The sequence below is a fragment of the Lathyrus oleraceus genome, chromosome 7 (genome assembly GCF_024323335.1).
Source record: "Lathyrus oleraceus cultivar Zhongwan6 chromosome 7, CAAS_Psat_ZW6_1.0, whole genome shotgun sequence".
In the NCBI taxonomy this organism is placed as follows: Eukaryota; Viridiplantae; Streptophyta; class Magnoliopsida; order Fabales; family Fabaceae; genus Lathyrus; species Lathyrus oleraceus.
This window is the reverse complement of record NC_066585.1, coordinates 182,996,764-183,018,871: the sequence shown is the minus strand read 5'-3', so window position 1 is coordinate 183,018,871 and position 22,108 is coordinate 182,996,764. Positions and strand designations below refer to the sequence as shown.

The 22,108-nt window shown below is 35.3% G+C and overlaps 1 protein-coding gene across 2 annotated transcripts in view; it reads left to right on the top strand.

Annotated features, from left to right (window-relative positions):
* The first annotated feature begins 934 nt into the window (after positions 1 to 934).
* Positions 935 to 22,108, top strand: part of LOC127105181 (G-type lectin S-receptor-like serine/threonine-protein kinase RKS1) — a 42,776-nt gene continuing 21,602 nt past the window's right edge. The window contains exons 1-7 of one of the 2 annotated variants that reach the window (XM_051042344.1): positions 935 to 2,344; positions 2,437 to 2,571; positions 2,684 to 2,844; positions 2,917 to 3,127; positions 3,484 to 3,721; positions 3,808 to 3,958; positions 4,038 to 4,582. In XM_051042344.1, coding sequence (XP_050898301.1) covers positions 940 to 2,344; positions 2,437 to 2,571; positions 2,684 to 2,844; positions 2,917 to 3,127; positions 3,484 to 3,721; positions 3,808 to 3,958; positions 4,038 to 4,319 — 2,583 coding nt within the window. In that variant the 5' untranslated portion in view covers positions 935 to 939 and the 3' untranslated portion in view covers positions 4,320 to 4,582. Of the gene's footprint in view, positions 2,345 to 2,436; positions 2,572 to 2,683; positions 2,845 to 2,916; positions 3,128 to 3,483; positions 3,722 to 3,807; positions 3,959 to 4,037; positions 4,583 to 22,108 lie in introns of those variants that run through there. The other variant, XM_051042343.1, reaches the window with a different exon arrangement.

Here is a 22,108-nt window from a genome sequence, read left to right as displayed (position 1 = left end):
GAAGGAGAATGAAGGAAAATGGAATGAGATAGTAAGAAGATGTCTGAAAAGTTATGGGAGGGTGATGCTATGTATTTATAGATGGAGCTGGAGCAGTAGCCACATACATTGGCGCACACATAGAGTGGACTATGCATGCGCCATTGCATGTGACGCCTACACATGCATGCGTCACTCCTAGTGGCGCCATGACCATGGATGCGCCAGTGCATGTGGTGCTAATGAATAACATTTTCATTGGATGCGCCAATGCACTTGACGCCTATGTTAGATGTTTTTGGAAAAGTGATTATTTTGGTAAATATTTTTAAATAATGGTTATTTTAGAATTTTAATTTAAAAACTAGATTATTTTAAAAAAATCATTTTCCGATTTAAATTTCAATTCTGTTAGAATTCAAATAGATCGATAATGGTTCCGGTTCCCTGTTCGATGGATTGAACCTTCCGATTCAATCAAGTTTTAATTACCATGGTTAAAACTATGAGAAAAAAATTGAATAAAAAAATTCTCAAAAAAAATTTGAATAAAAGATATTATTAAATGAAAATTAATGAGATAAAATTGTGAGGTTTAAATTGTATGATAAAGTATAAAATTAAGAAGAAAAAAAAAACAAATGAATGAAATTATGAGTAATATTTTTAAATTTTGTAAAGGTATTATCGACTCCAATCATAAGCATGCCCTCTTGGTCTGTTCGGTTCTTCACTCGCCGAGTTGGAGACCTGCGCAGTGCCGCATGACACACATGTTTCCATCGTTATGCCGTGTACAACAAGTAAGAGACTGTTCCTTAGCCACTTGCATGTATGAAAACCACCCTGCCTACTTGTTTATTTTCTTCATTCATTTTACTTTTCCACTATAGTTTTGTGGAAAATGTAATAAAAATCACGTCACTAATGAGGAATGACTATGTATCGTTGAATAGTTAAATGGTCAGTTTTACTATTTCAATTTTCTCTATATTAAATGCAACAGGGTTGTGTAAGAGCAACTCAATGGTCTCTGCAAAAAATCATAATAAAAAAAAAGCTGTTATGTTACATGATAATTGCCTGCTAAACTATTTGATTCTACTCCTTTGGACAATCTCTTTTTCCTCTTGTTCTTCTGATACCATATCTACTGACAAACCTATAAGAGATGGTGAGCTTCTTGTTTCTGAATCTAAAACCTTTGCTCTTGGATTCTTCACTCCCGGAAAGTCCACCTCTCGCTATGTTGGAATTTGGTACTACAATTTGCCAATCCAAACTGTTGTTTGGGTTGCAAATAGAGATACTCCAATCAACGATACTTCTGGAATACTATCAATCGACCCGACTGGAAATCTAGTACTCCACCACAACCTCAGCACCATTCCCGTTTGGGCTACCGATGTTTCATTACCACATTCACAGAGAAATAGCACCAACGTTGTAGCTCAACTATCGGATATAGCAAACTTTGTTCTGATGTTAAACAACACCAAAACTGTCATCTGGGAAAGCTTTGATCATCCAACAGACACCTGGCTTCCATATCAAAGACTTGGTTTTGATAGAAAGAATAATCAAAGTTTGTTTCTTCAATCCTGGAAGACAGATGATGACCCTGGAAAAGGTGCATTCACAGTAAATTTCAGCACCATTGGTAAACCTCAGTTGTTTATGTACAACCATGATCTTTCTTGGTGGCGTGGTGGACATTGGAACGGAGAATTATTTGTAGGCCAACCTTATATGAAACGAGATATGCCCTTTTATAACATTTCTTTGGTTGAAGAAGACAACTATGTAGCACTGACATATAACTTGTATGATACGTCTGTCATTCTTAGGATAGTGCTTCAGCAGTCTGGGTTCTTTCAATTATTCAAGTGGGACAGTCATGAGAGCCAATGGAACCAGTACTGGTCTGAACCAACAGACCACTGTGATAACTATGGAACTTGTGGATCAAACAGTAATTGTGATCCTTTGAACTTGGAGAACTTTAAGTGTACATGTTTACCTGGTTTTGAACCCAGATATCCACGTGATTGGTATGACAGTAGAGACGGGTCAGGAGGGTGTGTTAGGAATAAAAATGCATCTGTTTGTGGGAATGGAGAAGGGTTTGTGAAAGTTGTAAGCCTGAAAGTTCCCGATACATCTGTGGTAGTTGTTAAAGGTGGTTTAAGTTTGGAAGAATGTGAGAAAGAATGCTTGAGAAACTGCTCTTGTGCTGCCTATGCACCTGCTGATGTGAGGAATGGTGGAAGTGGTTGTTTGGCATGGTATGGGGATTTAATGGACATTCAAAAACTTAGTGATCAAGGCCAGGATTTGTTTTTACGCGTCGATAAAGTTGAACTAGGTAAGATATTCCCTCCTACTGTAGTTTTCTTTATAAATTTGATATTGTAGAGTGTTGTTTGAGCTTCTTTGGACTTTTTTCTTTCTTAACAGCCAATTACTACAAGAAAAGCAAAGGAGTCCTTAATAAAAAGGGGTTCGCTGCAATTCTGGTAGCTTCTATTGTTGCAGCTGTTCTCCTCCTCTCCTGTGTGTATATGTATTGCCGGCGGAAGAAAAAAAGAAAGGGTATGTGATTTATTTTAGCCCAACAAATTCAGCAGTACGAGACAAGAAAAAGCATACTCTTCAAATTATGCAAGTTGATTGAAATCTCACCTCATGTTATCTGTAACTTCAGAAAAAATGATGCGGCAATTAAACCAAGATTCCTCTGGAGAAGAGAATGGTGCTCCACATCCAAATCTACCGTTTTTCAACTTTAAGACAATAATGATAGCTACAAGAAATTGTGGTCATGAGAATAAGCTTGGACAAGGTGGATTTGGCTCTGTCTATAAGGTATGTGAAACTCTACATGAAGCTTTTGATGCAAAAATAATGAAACGGGATTTAACTGATAAATATTTTCAGGGTTGCTTGGTTAATGGACAAGAGATAGCAGTGAAAAGATTATCCAAAGATTCAGGTCAAGGCAAAGAAGAATTTAAAAATGAAGTTACACTTTTAGTTAAACTCCAACACAGAAATCTAGTGAGATTGCTCGGCTGTTGCTTTGAAAAAGAAGAAAGGATGCTAGTTTACGAATACCTACCAAACAAAAGCCTAGACTTCTTCATATTCGGTATGCCTTTATCTCTAACTAACTTGTTGTCTCTATAGCATGAATAAGCTTGTATTTATACATGCATACTCGCAGGACTGTTGCTAAAATAAATGTTTCAATAGTATTCCTAAAATTCCTTATCAGGCACAAGATGATTGGTTCAGCAGATTATGTAATCTTTTCTGTACTTGACAGTTTTCTGAGTTCTACATTTTCATGGTTAGGTGGAAATAATGGATTTCTGATATATGACTAAAATTGTATTTTCCTTTTCCATTCTATATTTTGATGAACTCCTGTGAATATAAGCTCAATATACAGTTGATTTCCCGATATGTTCTATTTCTGAAAACTTCAATTGTTCAACAACTCAGATCAAAACCAAAGGTCATCATTGGGTTGGAGTAAGCGCTTTGAAATTATTTGTGGGATTGCTCGAGGTGTGTTATATCTTCATCAAGATTCAAGGCTGAAAATAATTCATAGAGATCTAAAAGCCAGCAACGTTCTCCTTGATGCTGCAATGAATCCTAAAATCTCAGATTTTGGTATGGCTAGAATATTTGGAGAAGATGAAATCCAAGCAAGAACAAGAAGAGTGGTTGGAACATAGTATGTGTCATAACCTTATATTCATTATGATTAGAGATATGGATCTGTATTTTTTATGACGGTCTAACTATTTTGTACATATGCAGCGGATATATGGCCCCAGAATATGCAATGGCAGGACGATATTCAACAAAATCTGATGTCTTCAGTTACGGGGTCTTGCTACTAGAAATCATTGCTGGCCAAAGAAACACACACTATGAAACTGGCAGAGCATCCCCTAATTTAATTGGACATGTAAGTTAGAAAAATAAAAAGAGGTAGCCCTATAATTGGGCAACAGGTTTATGATATATGATGTGTTATGCATTTGTAGGTGTGGACACTATGGACAGAAGGAAAGGCCTTGGATATAGTTGATTCAGCACTAAACAAGTCTTATCCTCCGGCTATAGTTTTGAAATGCATTCAAATTGGACTCTTGTGTGTGCAAGAAAAAGCCATGAATAGACCATCCATGTTAGAAGTTGTTTTCATGCTATGCAATGAAACACCTCTTTGCCAACCTCAAAAACCAGCATTCTTATTCAATGGCAGCCAAGTTTTGCAAGAGTTATCAATGAATGAATATACAGAAACTACCATCAGTGCTCGCTAAAAATTACCTTAATCAAATATGTAATTTTTGCTTTGTAAGTTTCTTTTAGAAATGAGTTTATAGACCTTTCAAAAATTTCTTAAGAAACAAATATTGTAAAATGATTAATTAGATTAAGTGGCCATTTAAATAAAGTTATCAGGTGGAATTGACTTATGAGTACAAGTAAATTTTCTATTAGAATTGAGTTTGTAGACATTTCTAGAAGCTAACAAGTGTGTGTATTCACTTTGTGTTATTGTAATACGATTTACCAGTTGAATATCCGCGTTCGGGTAAATTTATTTGATATAGTATGAAATGTATTTAAATACATATTTAAATTTTAAATGATTTATTTAATTGTAAGATAAATAATAATTATATAATCTCAATTTGTATTAAATAACGATATAAAAAGAAGAAAAAAAGGGACTTGTGAGATAGAGAAAGGAAAAATAAATTAACATTTAAAAATAAATTTTTTATCTCTTAAATAAAAATAATTTTTTATTAAAATAAAATAGATATTCGACTTATTGTTAAGAAGAATTTTTTTCCATTAGATAAAAACAATAGTTGATTTGAATGTGGGTGTTTCAATAAGTTTATCGGTTGGAATTCGTCTATAACACAGTGCTTTAGAAGTTGATGGATGAATTTAATGTAACTCATTATCCAATAAAAAAATGTAAGTTCTATACTAAATTTTATATCACTAGGAAAATCTACTTTGTTAGATCTTAAAATTCAAGATGCTTGTAATGAAAGGTAGAGATCATAAAAGTGTACATTGTTTTCAACGGACACAAGATTCAACTATTGAAAGATCTGAAGGGGACGACAAACGTGAAAGATTACCCATAGGTAGACCCATAATATCTGGATACACCCTCCACCTACACTAAAGAAGCTAAAGTGGTTGTTGCCTCCTTCGAGGTAAGGTTTCCCTCTGAATGGGAATATCCGTAATCCCTGCTGACAAGTCGATGTGCTGCGAGTACGAATGGTGTTCTATTCTCTTCTACGACTGCATTTTTCAGAAGTTGGATGTTCGACTTCTGTTGACTGCCTTTGAAAAAGAAGCGTTGGATCATCTTCACATCCTCCCATTGCAGCTTCACCTAAATGCTTGGGTCTTCATGAGGGTTTTCTAGTACTGGTATGAGTATCACGGACACATGTGTTTGGTATCCACGAAACTCTTCTGAAAATTTTACCTTATACCCCTACATTTATCCTTATACCCCTACATTTTATAAAAAATATCAATTTTATCTTTATATATTTTTAAATAATTTATTATTTTATTATTTAAATATTTTTAAAATTTTATTTTACATACAGGAAGACTTTGTAAAAGAATTTCGATAGTCATTTTTCACGTATTTTTAAACTTTTTTTATGTACCAGAAGAATTTACAAAAGAGTTCCGGTACACAAAAATTGACTACCGGACCTCTTTTACAAAGTCTTCCGGTATACAAAAAAAAAAGTCAAAAAAATGTTTGAAAATGAGTACCGGAACTCTTTTGCAAAGTCTTCCGGTTCACAAAAATTGACTACCGGAACTCTTTTGCAAAGTCTTCCGGTACAAAAAAAATGTTAAAAAAAATTTGAAAATGACTACCGGAACTCTTTTGTAAAGTCTTCCGGTACATAAAATTTGACTACCGGAACTCAATTCAAATTTTATTTTACATACCGGAAGATTTTGCAAAAGAGTTCCGGTAGTCAATTTTTGTGTACCGGAAGACTTTGCAAAAGAGTTCCGATAGTCATTTTTTAAATATTTTTTTAACATTTTTTTTTGTGTACCGGAAGACTTTGCAAAAGAGTTCCGGTAGTCAAATTTTATGTACCGGAAGACTTTACAAAAGAGTTCCGGTAGTCATTTTCAAATTTTTTTAAACATTTTTTTGTGTACCGGAAGACTTTGCAAAAGAGTTCCGGTAGTCAATTTTTGTGAACCGGAAGACTTTGCAAAAGAGTTCCGGTACTCATTTTCAAATATTTTTTGACTTTTTTTTTGTATATCAGACGACTTTGTAAAAGAGTTTCGGTAGTCAATTTTTGTGTACCGGAACTCTTTTGTAAAGTCTTCTGGTACATAAAAAAAGTTTAAAAATACGTGAAAAATGACTATCGGAATTCTTTTACAAAGTCTTCCGATATGTAAAATAAAATTTAAAAAATATTTAAATAATAAAATAATAAATTATTTAAAAATATATAAGGATAAAATTGGTATTTTTTATAAAATGTAGGGGTATAAGGATAAATGTAGGGGTATAAGGTAAAATTTTCAGCTGAGTGACGATCCATGTCACTACAAATGATAAATGATTAGTTTTCCAACTTGCAAGCTTGTGCGTGAGAGAGAGTATCATCTTATTTTAAATTCTAATATTTTTAAATTATATTTATTTTTAATGAGACATAGACGAAAAACTAATAAAAGACTTACACGTGTTAACCCAATAAATAAAACAGACAGCAGTCGCTCTAGACACTAATATATAATAATAATAATAATAATAATAATAATAATAATAATAATACTTAAATAATAATAATAATAATAATAATACTAATAATTACTTCATAATATCATAAAAGTTTGTTTAGGTAAAAAAATGTAGTTTCAATTTTTTAATTGTATAATCTATTATCTATTATGTATTATAATATATTAAATTTTATTATAATATATTAAATTAAAATGTAATGTTAATACATCAATTTAATTTGTGACACATCACTCATCACTCATATTTATATTTATATGTGACATTTTCTAAATTTCATCTTCAATTATTAAAAGACAAAATCACATTATATTAGAGGTCATATGTTTATATCCTACCAAATGCAAAAAAATAATTCACTTAACAACTACTTATTAATTTTGATACATATTATTTTCATAAAATTTATAGAACATTATTTCTATTTTTCTTGCCATTATTTTTAACTATTAAAAAATTAAAGATTTTCTTTGAATTTTTTTTTCAAAATAATCAAATTTTTCAAAAAGAAAAATTGAAATAACCAATTTTTCAAAAAAATTACCTAAATAACCAAGTTCGGTAGAGGATGCGGCAGATGGATTGGCACACCCCCATACCAATAAGAGGAGGCGCCAGTAGCATTGGCGCACATGCATTGTGCCTCATGAGGAGGCGTCAATGTTTGTGGCGCCTGCATTGGCCCTCGTGAGGAGGCGTCAATGCCTCTGACGCCTGTGTATTTTTAATGGTGGGTGTATGCGCCAATTCATCTAGCGCATACACCCCCTCCTATTATTTTTTTATTTTATTTAATTTTTTTAGTTATTTAATTTTTTTTATTTTTTATTTTTAATATTTAATATTTATTATTTAATACATAAGAAATAATAATGAAAAAAAATAAATTCATTAAATATGTAATAATTGGTTACATTGGACAGACAAAAAACTAATGAGCCGCCCGATTATAACGTCCCCCGGTTCCACATCCTAGTGCGTTAGTTTGTCTCCGAGGTCTCCCACGATTTTCTTGAGGTGTTTGTGGTCTTTGGGTGCTGACCTGATCCAGCGATGGTTGGTTGGAAGGTCCGGCGGAAGTTCCGACGGTATTTGACAGATGTGTCATCATTTGCTCCCAATATCCGGAGGGGCTCTGGCCAACGGCGCTTCCGTAATGGAGTTCGTTGCCCATGTCATTGTAGTTAGGACGTTGGGGTTGGGTGAATTGGGGACGGTATAGTTGCCCAAATTGGACCATTGAGTCATTTTGAAAACGAAGCAATGGTTCCTGGGGCGTACTATAGTTAAACAGTGGTTGGGTGTTCATTGGTGGGGGGCTACGATGAAGTGACCCATATGAATCACCTGGGCTATAGACGATTGTGGTTGCGGGGTTTGATTCTTGGTTTTGTGTTTGGGTGGGTGGTATGAATGGATTGCGACGTAGGGTGGTTGGTTGTTAGGTGGTTGGCATGAACGGGTTGCGATGTTGGGTGTGTGGTTGTTGTGTGTATGTGGTCGGTTGATGTTGTGTGGTTGGTTGTTGGGTTTGGGTGGGTTCACATTGGTGTTGGGTGGGTTCACATTGGTGTTGGGTGGTGAATTGATGTGGGGCATACGATGACGAAGCAAGTTGGCGCGGATCCATCAAATACCGCGACTCAGATACAAATTGCTGAGTTGTTACAGACCTAAACCATGCCATATATTGTTGAGTCGGTCTTGCACCTTGGATGACTGGTTCGTTCAAGATGTGTTATCGTCGATTCCTCCATTGACAACACATGTCTTTTGCAAAGTCTCTCCAGTCAGAATAATCCCACTGTGCATCGACCCTTTTTTGATGCTAATTCCCCAAACACGTGGGAGATTCTGGAATCTGTTGTAGCATTCCGAACTACAGTTTGACCCGGTCACTTTGGTGCATTTCCACTGTAGTGAATCGGATAATCAGTGTCTTCGTTGTCCAAACTGCAACATCGTCATGATTCACATCATGATTCAGACTCAGATATGACCTCCAAACAAACTGTAAAACAATACCAAATCGTTAGATGGAAAATAATTTGAGAAGTATTTTTAAATTAAAATATAGTTTGGTAGGAGTATTACATCGTCCTGTCCAATGTGGTCCAATAGATTTCGATAGACTACAATAGCGTGTTTCGGACACCTATTGTAGTTCATTCCCCTTACTGGCTACCTAAGATAATAAAAAGAAGTGAAAATATTATTTACTATTAATTATAATAATAAATATAATTAACTAAGTGGTGAATGGTAAAGTGTTAGACTTACTTGGTTGCAAACGGGAACACGAATGGGCGCTCATTTATCGGGGCGAGCGACGGCATTCTAGACCACCCCTAAGCTTGAAGCAAATAAGCACATGAAAAAAAGTACAGGTATTCTTTTTTGCAGTTCTACACATTGCACTATATAGATGAGCCAACACAGCTGAACCCCAACTATAAGTGTTTACCTTATTAATGTTGCGTAATAAAGGTAAATACATTATATTCACAGAATTACATGTACTTTCTAGAAACAAAAAGTTACCAAATAAAATCATAATATAACATCGAGCTTTTATTATTTTCTCATACTCGGCTGAATCGTCGGACAATACTATACTGGTATAATATTGTTTTACGTATTTTAAATTTATACCTTACCCCCTTGCTTGACCAAATGTGTCTCCCTTAGTTTCGTCGTCTAACAAAGGGGCATCCAGTAATTCATTGCATATATTGTTGTCTTGGTTAACTCGCCCATTCACTGCCTTTCCGTTTATACGGAGACCCAACAACATGTACACGTCTTCAAATGTGACGGTACACTCACCAATCAGAAGGGGAAATGTGTGGGTCTCGGGTCTCCACCTCTCTCCAACAAAGCCAGAATGAACTTGTAGTCCACCGAGTACAAAACAATGTTTAGTAGATTTCCAAATCCACATCCTCTAATATATGGTTCTATTAAAGGACCGTGGGCTACATATTCATGTACACATCATCTAAACCGCTTTGGATCCTAATAACAAAAAAGTAAGAAAATACAATTAGAAGAAGAAATACATACTCAACAAACACACATCTATAAGAAGTAATCCAAAAATAGAAACTAAAAAGAGAGAGATTACAAAGGTATAACACAAAGAAGATATGTTTTAGAAGTAATCCAAAAATAGAAACTAAAAAGAGAGAGATTACAAAGGTATAACACAAAGAAGATATGTATTAGAAGTAATCCAAAAAAAGAAACTAAAAAGAGAGAGATTACAAAGGTATTACGCAAAGAAGATATGTATTAGAAGTAATCCAAAAATAGAAACTAAAAAGAGAGAGATTACAAAGGTATAACACAAAGAAGATATGTATTAGAAGTAATCCAAAAATAGAAACTAAAAAGAGAGAGAATACAAAGGTATAACACATATAAGATATTTATTAGAAGTAATCCAAAAATAGAAACTAAAAAGAGAGAGAGAGATTACAAATGTATAACACAAAGAAGATATGTATTAGAAGTAATCCAAAAATAGAAACTAAAAAGAGAGAGATTACAAAGGTATAACACAAAGAAGATATCTATTAGAAGTAATCCAAAAATAGAAACTAAAAGAGAGAGATAACATACAAATGCCGAGATATTCTGGATTGTGCCTCTGTGTTCATCGCCCATAGTCAACAAAGACATGATTTGAATTTGCAAAGCTTGAGTTTGGTAGATGAAAGAAGTGTGGTAGAAGAAAATACTTGAGTATTGATGAAGATGATTTGATATTGTTAATATGAGAGACTATTTATAGATGAATGAGTGAGTAGGTTTGGAACCTAAAAAGAGTGTGATTGGTTGCATGGAAAGGCAAGAGGAGACAAGAGAATGACAAAATTCAGCATGGAAGAGAAAGCTAGCATGTGAGGAATCTTCTTGGCGCATGTGAAGAAAGCACATGCAAGGGAAGAGGAGCCCTTGAGTTTGGTGCCTACATGTGATTTCTCACATGCAAGGAAGAGGCGCCCTTCCTCTTGGCGCCTTAGTGTAGGGCAATTGGAAGGGGAGCCCTTCCTAGTGGCGCCTGAGTGTTGTTTTGTGAAGAGGTGCCCAACCCTTTGGCGCCTCAGTTACTTTATGGCGCCTAGGGAATGGGCGCCTAGGTTGGAATCTTTGGGCACAGAGCTCAAAGATTCTTTGATTCCCTGGTGCTTGTGTAGTCTTTTCAATCTTTTCTCTGCGTGTTGGATTCCTTCAACTGCATGCATGGTCAAGTCTGTACAGACAATTACCAAGTTATCAATGCAACGACCAACTTACCAATGACCAACCTATTTATGTTGTGCAGTTGAACAACTTAGCAATGCATTTAGTTTCAATTCCATTCAAACTATCTACATATTTAATATTTCAACACAATGTCTTCCACACAACATTACATGATCAGTGCACATGTCGAAGGTGAAATATTTGATCATCAGTTGTTCGGTTTTTGTTTTAGAAACACAGAGGTGACTCGGTTTACAATAAATCGACGATCAAATTTTTCACATCTGAAACAAAGAATAGAAAAGAAATTGCAGTGCAATAATGTGGGTCAGATCATCTATAAAAATCCGGTTTGGTTTGCAGAAAACCAGGTAAAATTTTATCAGAAGAAGATTCGAGATGATGATGATGTTCAACATATGTTTGGAAGTTACGAACAATCCAGTTACAATGATATAGAGTTGTATATATTACCACATCAACAACAGGAGTCTCAGTACGTTGATCAGTCACAAGTGTTTTGTGACACTGATGACGAACAAGCTAAGGCGAATATTCCAGACGATGAAGAAGAGGAACCTGAGATCATGGTTGATTCGACGGTGAACGCTGAAGAGGAAGAGAAGCCAATACCAGCAAGTCATGTATATTGCCCACCCCAACACATGACAAGGTTAAATTTGGGTTCAGATGAACCTTCGGCAGATGTATGGTACAATCCTTACGTGCAAATGCAAGGATCTCTGAAACAAGGAGACACATTTCGCACAAAAGAGGAATGTGTAAAAGCCATTAAGAAATTCCACATGTAACTATCAGCAGATTTCAGAGTAGACAGAACTGACGCATCGAGGTATAAAGTTTATTGTCCGAATGAGCATTGCCTTTTTAGGTTGTCAGCTTCGTACCGGAAGAGGAGCGAGTCTTGGGAGATTGGATCAATGGGTCCAGATCACACATGCATGCTGACAAACCCAATGCAGGATCATCGTAAATTAAGCTCTCAGCTAATATGCGATGAAATATTGTCTGTCATTGGCGATAATCCATCGTTAAAGGTGAGTACAATAATCTCGCATATAAGGGCAGAGTACGAGTACACTCCATCATATAGGAAGGCATGGATAGCTAGAACAAAAGTTGTTGAAAAAGTGTTTGGCAATTGGGAGGAGTCTTACAAACAACTTCCAAAATACCTGTTGGCTCTAAAACACTATGCTCCCGGGACAATTGTCAAGATGGAAACATTGCCCGCATATACACCAGATGGTACGTGTGCTGTTGGAAATAGAATAGTTCACCGTCTATTTTGAGTGTATCAACCATGTATCATAGGTTTTTCTTTCTGTAAACCAATTATACAAATTGATGGTACATGGTTGTATGGAAAATACAAAAGAACGTTACTGATGGCAGTGACACAAGATGGGAACAACAATATTTTTCCAATCGCCTTTGCCCTAGTTGAAGGGGAGACTGCTGAGGGGTGGAGTTTTTTCCTAAGAAATCTCCGATTGCACGTTGCACCTTAGCCTAACTTGTGTTTGATCTCTGATAGACACCCCTCAATCATCAGTGCATATAATAATAATGGTTGGCAAAATCCTCCTTGGACGCATGTGTTTTGTATTAGACATATTGCTCATAATTTCATGCGGGAAATCAAAGATAAGACGTTGCGTAAGAAGGTTGTCAATGCAGGTTACGCATTATCAGAACCTTCTTTCAAACACTATCGCGAGGAAATAAGATTATCGAACGAAGATGCGGTTCGGTGGATGAATAGTATTCTGTTGGAGAAGTGGATTAGGGCATACGACAACGGTCGGTGTTGGGGCCACATGACAACAAATCTTGTGGAATCAATGAACTCTGTCTTCAAAGGCATCTGTAACCTACCAATAACCGCTTTGGTGCAAGCTACATATTTCAGGCTAGGGGGCGTTGTTTGAAAACAGACGCTCAAAATGGAGTTCAGTGTTGCAATATGGACAGTTGTTCAGTGATGCTTCAATGAAATTCATCAGACATGAAGCTGCCAAAGCAAACATGCACGTGGTTACGGTATTTGACCGAACTAAAGGTTGGTTTAGTGTTGCCGAGTCCATGGATCACAATGAGGGCATGCCGATGGGACAATACAGAGTCGAACTAGATAGAGGTTGGTGCGACTGCGGAAGGTTCCAAGCCTTTCGTACCCCCTGCTCCCATGTCATTGCGGCGTGCTCAAAGGTTCGAAGGGATACATCTTACTTGCTATCTGAAGTTTACAAAGTCGTCATCCTTTCAAATGTTTATAAAATTAGTTTTTCGGTAGTGGCAAAAGAGGATTATTGGCCAGAATATCAAGGGGACATCGTCTGGCACAAGGAAATTATGCGAAGGAAGAAAAGGGTCGCCCTAACAGCACCCGGATTCGAACCGAAATGGATACGGCGAACAAAATGGTTAGACTATGTAGTTCATGCCGTCAACCAGGTCACGATCGTAATAACTGTTCTAGTTTTGGAACGAGCACAACCAGATAAATTCAGATGTACCTCTGTTGCTATATATGGAAAACTAAATTTATTTCAAAGTATCTCTGTTGCAATATATGAAAAAACTAAATTTACTTCATAGTAGACGTCTATGACGAAAAGACAGTTGTTCATAAAAAATAACACAAATAATTAAAACAACTAGAATACAAAAACTATGCGATTACAACCATCAATTTTTTTTTGAACATGTAATGCATCATCCTACGAGCGTCTTAGTCAGTCTTAATATCCACCCATTCACTCACTTCTCCGTGTTGGTTGAACGTGAACACAAGTCATTGTATTCTTCTAATCCGCTCACCCTGTCCAATTTCTCCCTCTAATCAACTGTACAATGTCCGATTAAGACGTTCAAACGTATCTGTGTTCCAAAGTCAAACCTGTATCGAAGCCGCAATGGCAAAAAATATTACATCCGCATTTCGTTTCTGAATGTATGCAGACATTGTTGAAATAAAGAAAATTGAAATTGATGGTTGAACTAGACTAGGAGATGAATTTGAGTGAAAATAAATGTATGCAAGGCGTGGTATTTATAGAGACGGAACATCTATTGGACAAAACATGTGGGCGTCAGATGAATTGACGCCCACATGACCATCACAAGCAGGCCCCACATGAATTGACGCCCACCATTAAAAATACACACAGGCGCCAGAGGCATTGACGCCTCCTCATGAGGGCCAATGCAGACGCCATAAGCACTGACGCCTCCTCATGAGGCCCAATGCATGTGCGCCAATGCTACTGGCGTCTCCTCTTATTAGTATGGGGGTGCGTCAATTCATCTGGCGCATCATCTACCAAACTTGGTTATTTTGGTTTTTTTTTGAAAAATTGGTTATTTTAGATTTTTTTTGAAAATTTTGGTTATTTTGAAAAAAAATTATTTATTTTTATATATTTTCAATATAAGAATTTTTTACCAAAATAACCCAATTTTTCAAGAAAATTCTCAAAATAACTCTGTTTTAAAAAAAAATCACAAAGTACCCCACTTTTAGGAGGAGACGTCAGTCCAATTGGCGACTCCTCTTAAAAATAGAGTGGAGGCACCAATTGGATTGGCTAGGGCATATAGTGCAGCAAATCCAATTGGCGCCCATGTGTATTTTTACAAAGGAGGCACCAATTGGATTGACACCTCAGTGTAAAATGCAATTTTTTTTATTATAAATAGAGATGTTGTGTGAATCATTTTTCCACATCTCATTTCATCATTTGGAAATCATGTTTGGTGTTCGTCGCCGCTACAGAAAGGTGACTTATGCGAGAGACAAACCTCAGATGCTGATGCTCTTCTGGAACATCACTACGTTCGATCAACTGAAGAGGGAGTTGGTTCGTTGGTTAGATGGGAAAATACCAGAAGGGTAAAAAAATAGAAGTATTGAGAGACTTGACAGTATCTTTGGTTGGGTGCGAGTAAAAACTGATAAGGATGCTAGGGAAATGTTGTTCGGTCGAGATGACATCACCTTGATTGTTGTAATCAGTTAGAAATATTTCTATTTTCAGTTAGCTTATTTTGTACTAATATTTGTTGTGAACCTCGTTGTAACAAAAACTTTATGATATATAATAATTTAAGGTTACAAAAATACAATGTTACAAAAAGCTTATGACCTAGATGATGCTCATCGATTGGGACAATTGTTCTTGTTGTGTCCTGGTTGACGACAGATACTACATAAACTTATCATTTTATCTGTCAAACCATTTCTATCTTGATACGTGTGCTGTTTGGCATTCCTTTTTTCTTTCTACGCATCTCGTCGTTGTGCCAAACTATATCACCTTCGTATGGAGGCCAGTATTCTTCCATTGGTAGCATCGAGAAGCTTTTATTATATACATTCATGATGGTGACGGCCTTGTACACATTAGATAAATGGTTGTAAGCGTCTTGGTGAGTATATGTGCATGCTGCAATGACATGGGAGCAAGGAATGCGGAAGGCCTGCAATTTTCCACAGTCGTACCAACTTCTATTTAGTCTAACAGCATAGGCTAAATTTGGTTTCCCCTCGTTGTGGTCCATTGTTTCCTGGACGCTGAAATTTTTCCTATGACGGTCAAAGACTGTTACATCGTGTGTGCTAGCTTTGATGCTCTCCTCTTTCATGACTTTCATGCAACACTCATTGAATACTTGCCCAGACATTAACACCGCACTCCATATTTCACCTCTGGTTACGAACGTAGAAGCCAACCTATAATAGGTCAATCTGACCAAGGCAGTTATTGGAAGATTTCTAATTCCTTTGAATATCCCGTTCATGCATTCCACAAGGTTTGTTGTCATGTGGCCCCATCGACAACCTCCGTCAAATGTCCTTGTCCACTGCTCTACTGGTATGTTATTCAGCCATCTTTCTGCATCTTCATTAGACAGTCTAATTTCATCGCGATAGTATTGAAATGACGGTTGAGTTAAAGCATACCCAACATTCACCACCTTCTTGCGAAGATTCTTATCTTTTATTGCACGCATGAAGTTTTGTGCAATATGTCTAATGCAATAGACATGGGTAGAAGGAGGATCATGTCATCCGTTGTCATGGTTGTTGTAGGCACTCTCAATGGCATCATGTCTATCAGAAATCAAATAGAGATTGACTTGTGGAGCCACATGCGTTCTGAGATGTCGAAGAAAGAAATGTAGATAGTAGTTCTAGTATGCATATTATGTATTTACCTTTAGTAAGTCATGTAGATAGAATAGGAAGTTACAGTTGGGGATCCGCTTGTCTGGTCTATCTTTATAGCTCTTTGTGTAAAAACTCATACAAAGACACATCTACCTTTTCTGGATGTGATGTTTTGCTCCAAGCATGGGATTGGTCAAGACTACCATCCATAGCACTCGTCAACAACAACCCTTTCACATTCTCGTATGCACAAAAGTAAGTTGTTTAAATTACTATATATTTACTTACTTCTTTAATAATTATTATCTCTAACTAATATTTTTACCTTTTTGGTGCAGATGGTTAGTACGTGGTATGAGTTATAATTATCAATGGAACTTCAATCCATGAAAAAGCTTCGCAGGATCTGAGTGTCGCAAATGGAAGCACCGCCATGACCATGTCTTAACTGACGCAGTGATGCCAAATGAAGAAAAACCAAGTCGTACTTATATGGCTTGGTATAAATCGGTTGGTTTTCAGTTCATCGCCGAGGATATGTACCTGTACGACCCACGTCAATAAACTTACACACCAAACACCTCAACATCTAACCCCCAACAACATTGTCAGACAGGGTACACACAACCCCCTGTCCGTCAAGCTTTTTGTTCCACAAACACACAAACATACAACCCAAACATGTCATACACCCAACCCCAATACCAAGAGCATACCCCATACCACCACTAACAAGTTGATCATCAACCAGAGACCCAATATCGTATCGTACCCAACACATCACCCTACCAAAGCCGTCTTAGCCAGAACACTCAACGATCATTCAACACCAACCGTCCATCCTCCTACCATAACCAAGAAGCCCAAACCTCACAAAACCAAAACCTCCAACAACCCTATCTCTACCAAACACCCCAACAATCTTTCCAACATTTCCTCGACGCATCATTCACACCCATGTCTCCTTTCAACCGTCCCGGTCGCCCACCAATGAGTCAAACACAACCCAACTACTATGGCATGGGTCATGAACTCAGCTATGGCGGTACACCTTCGATGGATACTGAAGACTATGCCGATTTGTCTGACTATCTCAATAGGCCATCTCATGTAGTTGGTAGTGATGCACCTGGTCCCTCAGATGCTCAAACACCAATGGTGAATCATCAATGCGGGTTAGGGCCACGAGTTATGGTAGCTAGGGGATGTGGGACCGAAGGTCGGTTAGGTGATCCCGTCATCACCATTAGGCTTTTTTGTGTAAGCGGGAATTTATATTAATATCAATTGATCCTATTTCGAAATTATGTATCACGTAGACCGTTTAACAAAAAAATGCAAAATACACTGAGGTGTCAATCCAATTGGCGTCTCCTTTATAGAAATACACATGGGCGCCAATTGGATTGGTTGCACCATGTGCCCTAGCCAATCCAATTGGCGCCTCCACTCTATTTTTAAGAGGAGTCGCCAATTGGATTGGCGTCTCCTCCTAAAAGTGGGGTACTTTGGGATTTTTTTTTTGAAAAACTGGATTATTTTCGTAAAAATTCTTCAATATAATGTCTCTAAAATAATTTTAGATTATTTATATTCTATATTATCCATATCATGTCAAACAAATAAATTAAAGATGAATAAGAATTTTCTTGATAGAGTTTGTCAAAATTGATTTATAGTTTTTCTAATTTTTTTTGTTAAAATGATCATAAAGAGTATAATAAAAAAAACAAGGTTAACAATGCCTAAAATAAAAAATTTTATATTTTAATTAATATCAAAAATAAAATCACATATTTTTTTTACAATATTCTAAACCTAACTACAAAATCAACAATAAATTAAAATAACATATTTAATATTACTATTAATTTAACAACAAAATTAACAATAAATTAAGATAATTCTTTTTAGAAAAATAACATAAAATATATTAATCGAACAAATACTTACTAACTTTATTATTTTCATAAAATTTATAAAACAACATTTCTATTTTTTTGCAATTATTTTTAAATTTTAAAAATAAAAAATAAAAAGAAATTTTTTAATGTATCATTTCAATATAATATTTCTAAAATAATTTTAAATTATTTATATTTTAAAATTCTTCCTATCATGTTGAACAAATATAAGAATATATACTTTTTTGTTTGCTCTTTTTATTTTATAATAATGACAATTATAGTGAGTATAATAAAAAATAAAGATAATATTTTCTAAAGAACTCTCATATTTCAATTAATATCAACAATAAAATTATATAGATATTTTCAATACTATTAATAACAAATTAAAATAATTCTTTTTCTTAAAAAATTAAGTTAATAAAATAGTTATTAGCATTTGAAACACTTTTATTTATTATATTACTAACGTCGAACAATATAGACATAATTTTGAAAAAAATTTAAAAGTTTTATTGGACAATAATTACAAATAAAATTTAAATTTTATTCGGGACTAAAAATAAATACAATTCATTAATGACTTAATACTAAATATCTAAAAAAATAGATAAGTATCAAAAAACCATGAGAATCAAAATTAATTAATAAATAAATTACAAGTAATATCTTTCTGAATTATTTAATTTTTAATATTATATTTTATATGTCATTCTCAACTTCTGAATAAATTTTTTTCAAGTAAAATTTATTTTTATTTTTTATTAATTGATATAATTCATAATAAATAATTACAATATTAAATTATTGATTTTATTTATAAAAAAATAGTTCTCAATATAACTAAAATTTAATAAAAAATAAATAAAAATTAATTTGCACGGGTCTAACTCTAGTTTAATTTAAGTTTGAGACCAATGTGTAAGTACCTCACTCGTGCTTCTTACAAGGAGAGGTGTAAAAAAAAGTCTTATATAACAAAACCTTAATAATTAGGCCCCTTATTTGACCCCCTTTTTTTAGACTTCCTACTAAATAGAAAATTTTGAGAATTTCTTAATGCATCCTTTATATTACTTAGGCGCCACGTGAAAAAAACTTAAATGCCTCTCAGATTCCAGAGATGCATCTCTGGGCGCACCTTGTGACGTTAACTTATCGGAGATCCATCTTCGTAATATTTTGAAAGTCATACACCATGCATTAACTCTGAAAGGCTTGACACGCATATTGTACCAGATATGCATCTCCGATTATTTTAAGAAGATGCATCTCTGTAACATACCAAAATATTGCATGTTATGTTTTGTTTATGTTTATTCAGATGAAGATTTATAAACGTCATTTAGCCTAATAACTGACACGATTTAAACCATACAAACGATATGAAAAAGGTGACGTATATAAATCCAGATTATCCAAAAATGTCATATATAAATAAATTTGAAATACACAATAAACTAACATGAGGTGAAAATAAAATACAATCCATAATGAATCCAGAGTACAACTACTATATACTACTCCCTCCGTTTTTTATTATAAGTCATTTTTGACTTTTCACACGTATTAAGAAATGTAATAATTATGGTATGAAAAAGATAAATGATGAAGGATTTTACAAAATTATTCTTCATTAATGGTATTGAAAAGACAAATTGACACAATTAAAAGGAAAGAGAATAATAAATATTTAAGGGTATAATAGGAAAAATAACATTAATGATTCATTGGTATTATAAAACGACTTATATTATGGTACAAAATATTTTTCCAAAGTGACATATACGGAGTAATAAAAAACTGAGGTAGTACTGCACTACTGCGTATGTCAGACTACATCTTATATGCCTCCTCTGGCTCATCTATCTCATCTGCCATCAATCATCCGTCATTCGACGTTGCCTCTGGTACATCAATGTACCCCGTGCCTCCATCACGATGGCTTCTAGGATTTGCCTCACATCAGAGCCATCAGGAAAGATACCTATGTCAATGCCTTCCCGTACAATCTCCACAATGCGATGACATTTAGGAAAGACATCCTCAGCATGACCTAACTGTGCTTGCCCCTCCTCTAGTCTCTCCTGATGACTTGGCCTCATGGATCATCTCTTGGAGCAGCCTGCACCATATACGAATGTGACACCCTGAAGAACCACCTGATGTACCCATCGACGTAGCTTCAGTCGCTCTCAGCTATGGTATTTTGTGACTCCTTCGGTACTAGGCGACTCTCATTATCATCAAACATGGCATCCATCTGTCTACGTGTCAAAGCAGGAGGACCAGAGATAACAAGGTGTCTAGGAATAGTTTGAGTGTAGCCGAACTGCCGCATGGCGCGCTTGGGAAGATGAGGAGTATTGAGACGTGATCCGTAAGCCAACCATTCTGAGTATAACATTATCACGTTAAATGGTCGCGTCTCACGGTGATGGAGATAGATGTTGAAGTTCATGTCCTCGGCAACCAAGCAGTCAAGATACACTTTGAACGAATTTATCATACGATTCACTTTGAACGGGGAAAATGCAGTAGCATACAACATATCCTTTGTGTAAGTTGGTACACTCTCCCAACCGAAGATGCACAGGAAGTACTGGAGGATCCAAACCTGAAAAGTTTGGAACACACGAATCATCAGTAATGGCGTTGCAAAGATGAAATAAAAATGACATAAATATTGAAAGACCAATAAATATTACCGTTAGTAGTGTGATGTTGTTTGTGACATGCTTCGTCTTTCACATATAACCCTCTGATAACTTCGAGTACAAGTAAGTCAAACAAGCAGCCCCCAGTTATACTCATGGATCCTCTCAAAGTTCTCGAAGTCCTCGAAGTACCATAAGTAGACAACATATGTGTAAGTGGCACTTTTATCCATAAAAATCGTAGTGCCAGCCAAATTTAGCAGGTGTGCTCTCATAACATACTCTATATGTAGCCCCACCTTCTCGTCATCACCTCTAGTATCCTTAGCTCTCTAGAGCTCATCGATATATACCTCTTTCAAGAACTCAAACCTAGCATGAGCTCCCTTGGTTCTGGCCATCTCCGACAATGCAACCTCTAGGTCAACTCCTAGATAGTCTACCATCAACTCGGGTGCCTCATCTTTGGTGATCCTCCCATGATCTAGAAGTTTCCCCCTGATCGGAAGATTAAGCAAATACGACATATCATCGAGTGTGATAGACATCTCACCAAGTGGGAGGTGAAATGACAAAGTCTCGCTGTTTCATCTCTCCACGAATACATTAAGCATCGTGTAGTTGACCGTAGTATAACCGATCAAGCACAAGTCCTTCATCCCAGATAGGGACAAAGTTGCCTGAAACCACTTCTCATTCGGATAACGTAAGCCAATAATCTTCCGTCTGTGGTTAATAAACCTCAACGAATCACAGTCCTGCAGAAAATAAAAATCAATGTCAGAAACTTGTAATATATTAATAAACATAAATTAAAATATTTAATCTAACTAATGCTACCTCTCGGTTCCAGATATGTATGGAAGTATAGTTTGGATACAGAGGCATCCTCCAAATGGCTCTGGCTCAACATTCTCAACAGCCTCACCATCCGGAGGTGACACTAGCTCAGCAGCATCAGAAGCAAAATATAATTTGTTGAAACAAAATATTTTAGTTTTTTTTAATATGCATTTATATATATATATATATATATATATATATATATATATATATATATATATATATATATATATATATATATATATATATATATATATATATATATATATATATATATATATTTGATAATTAATTTTAAAAAATAATTTTTTTTAGAAAAATAAAAAAATATTTCATTATGAAAATAAGAAGGAAAAAAATTCCACTGATTGACTTTTTTTCAAAAATAAAAAATAGTCGATTTTTTTCAAAAAAAAATATATCAATTTTTTCA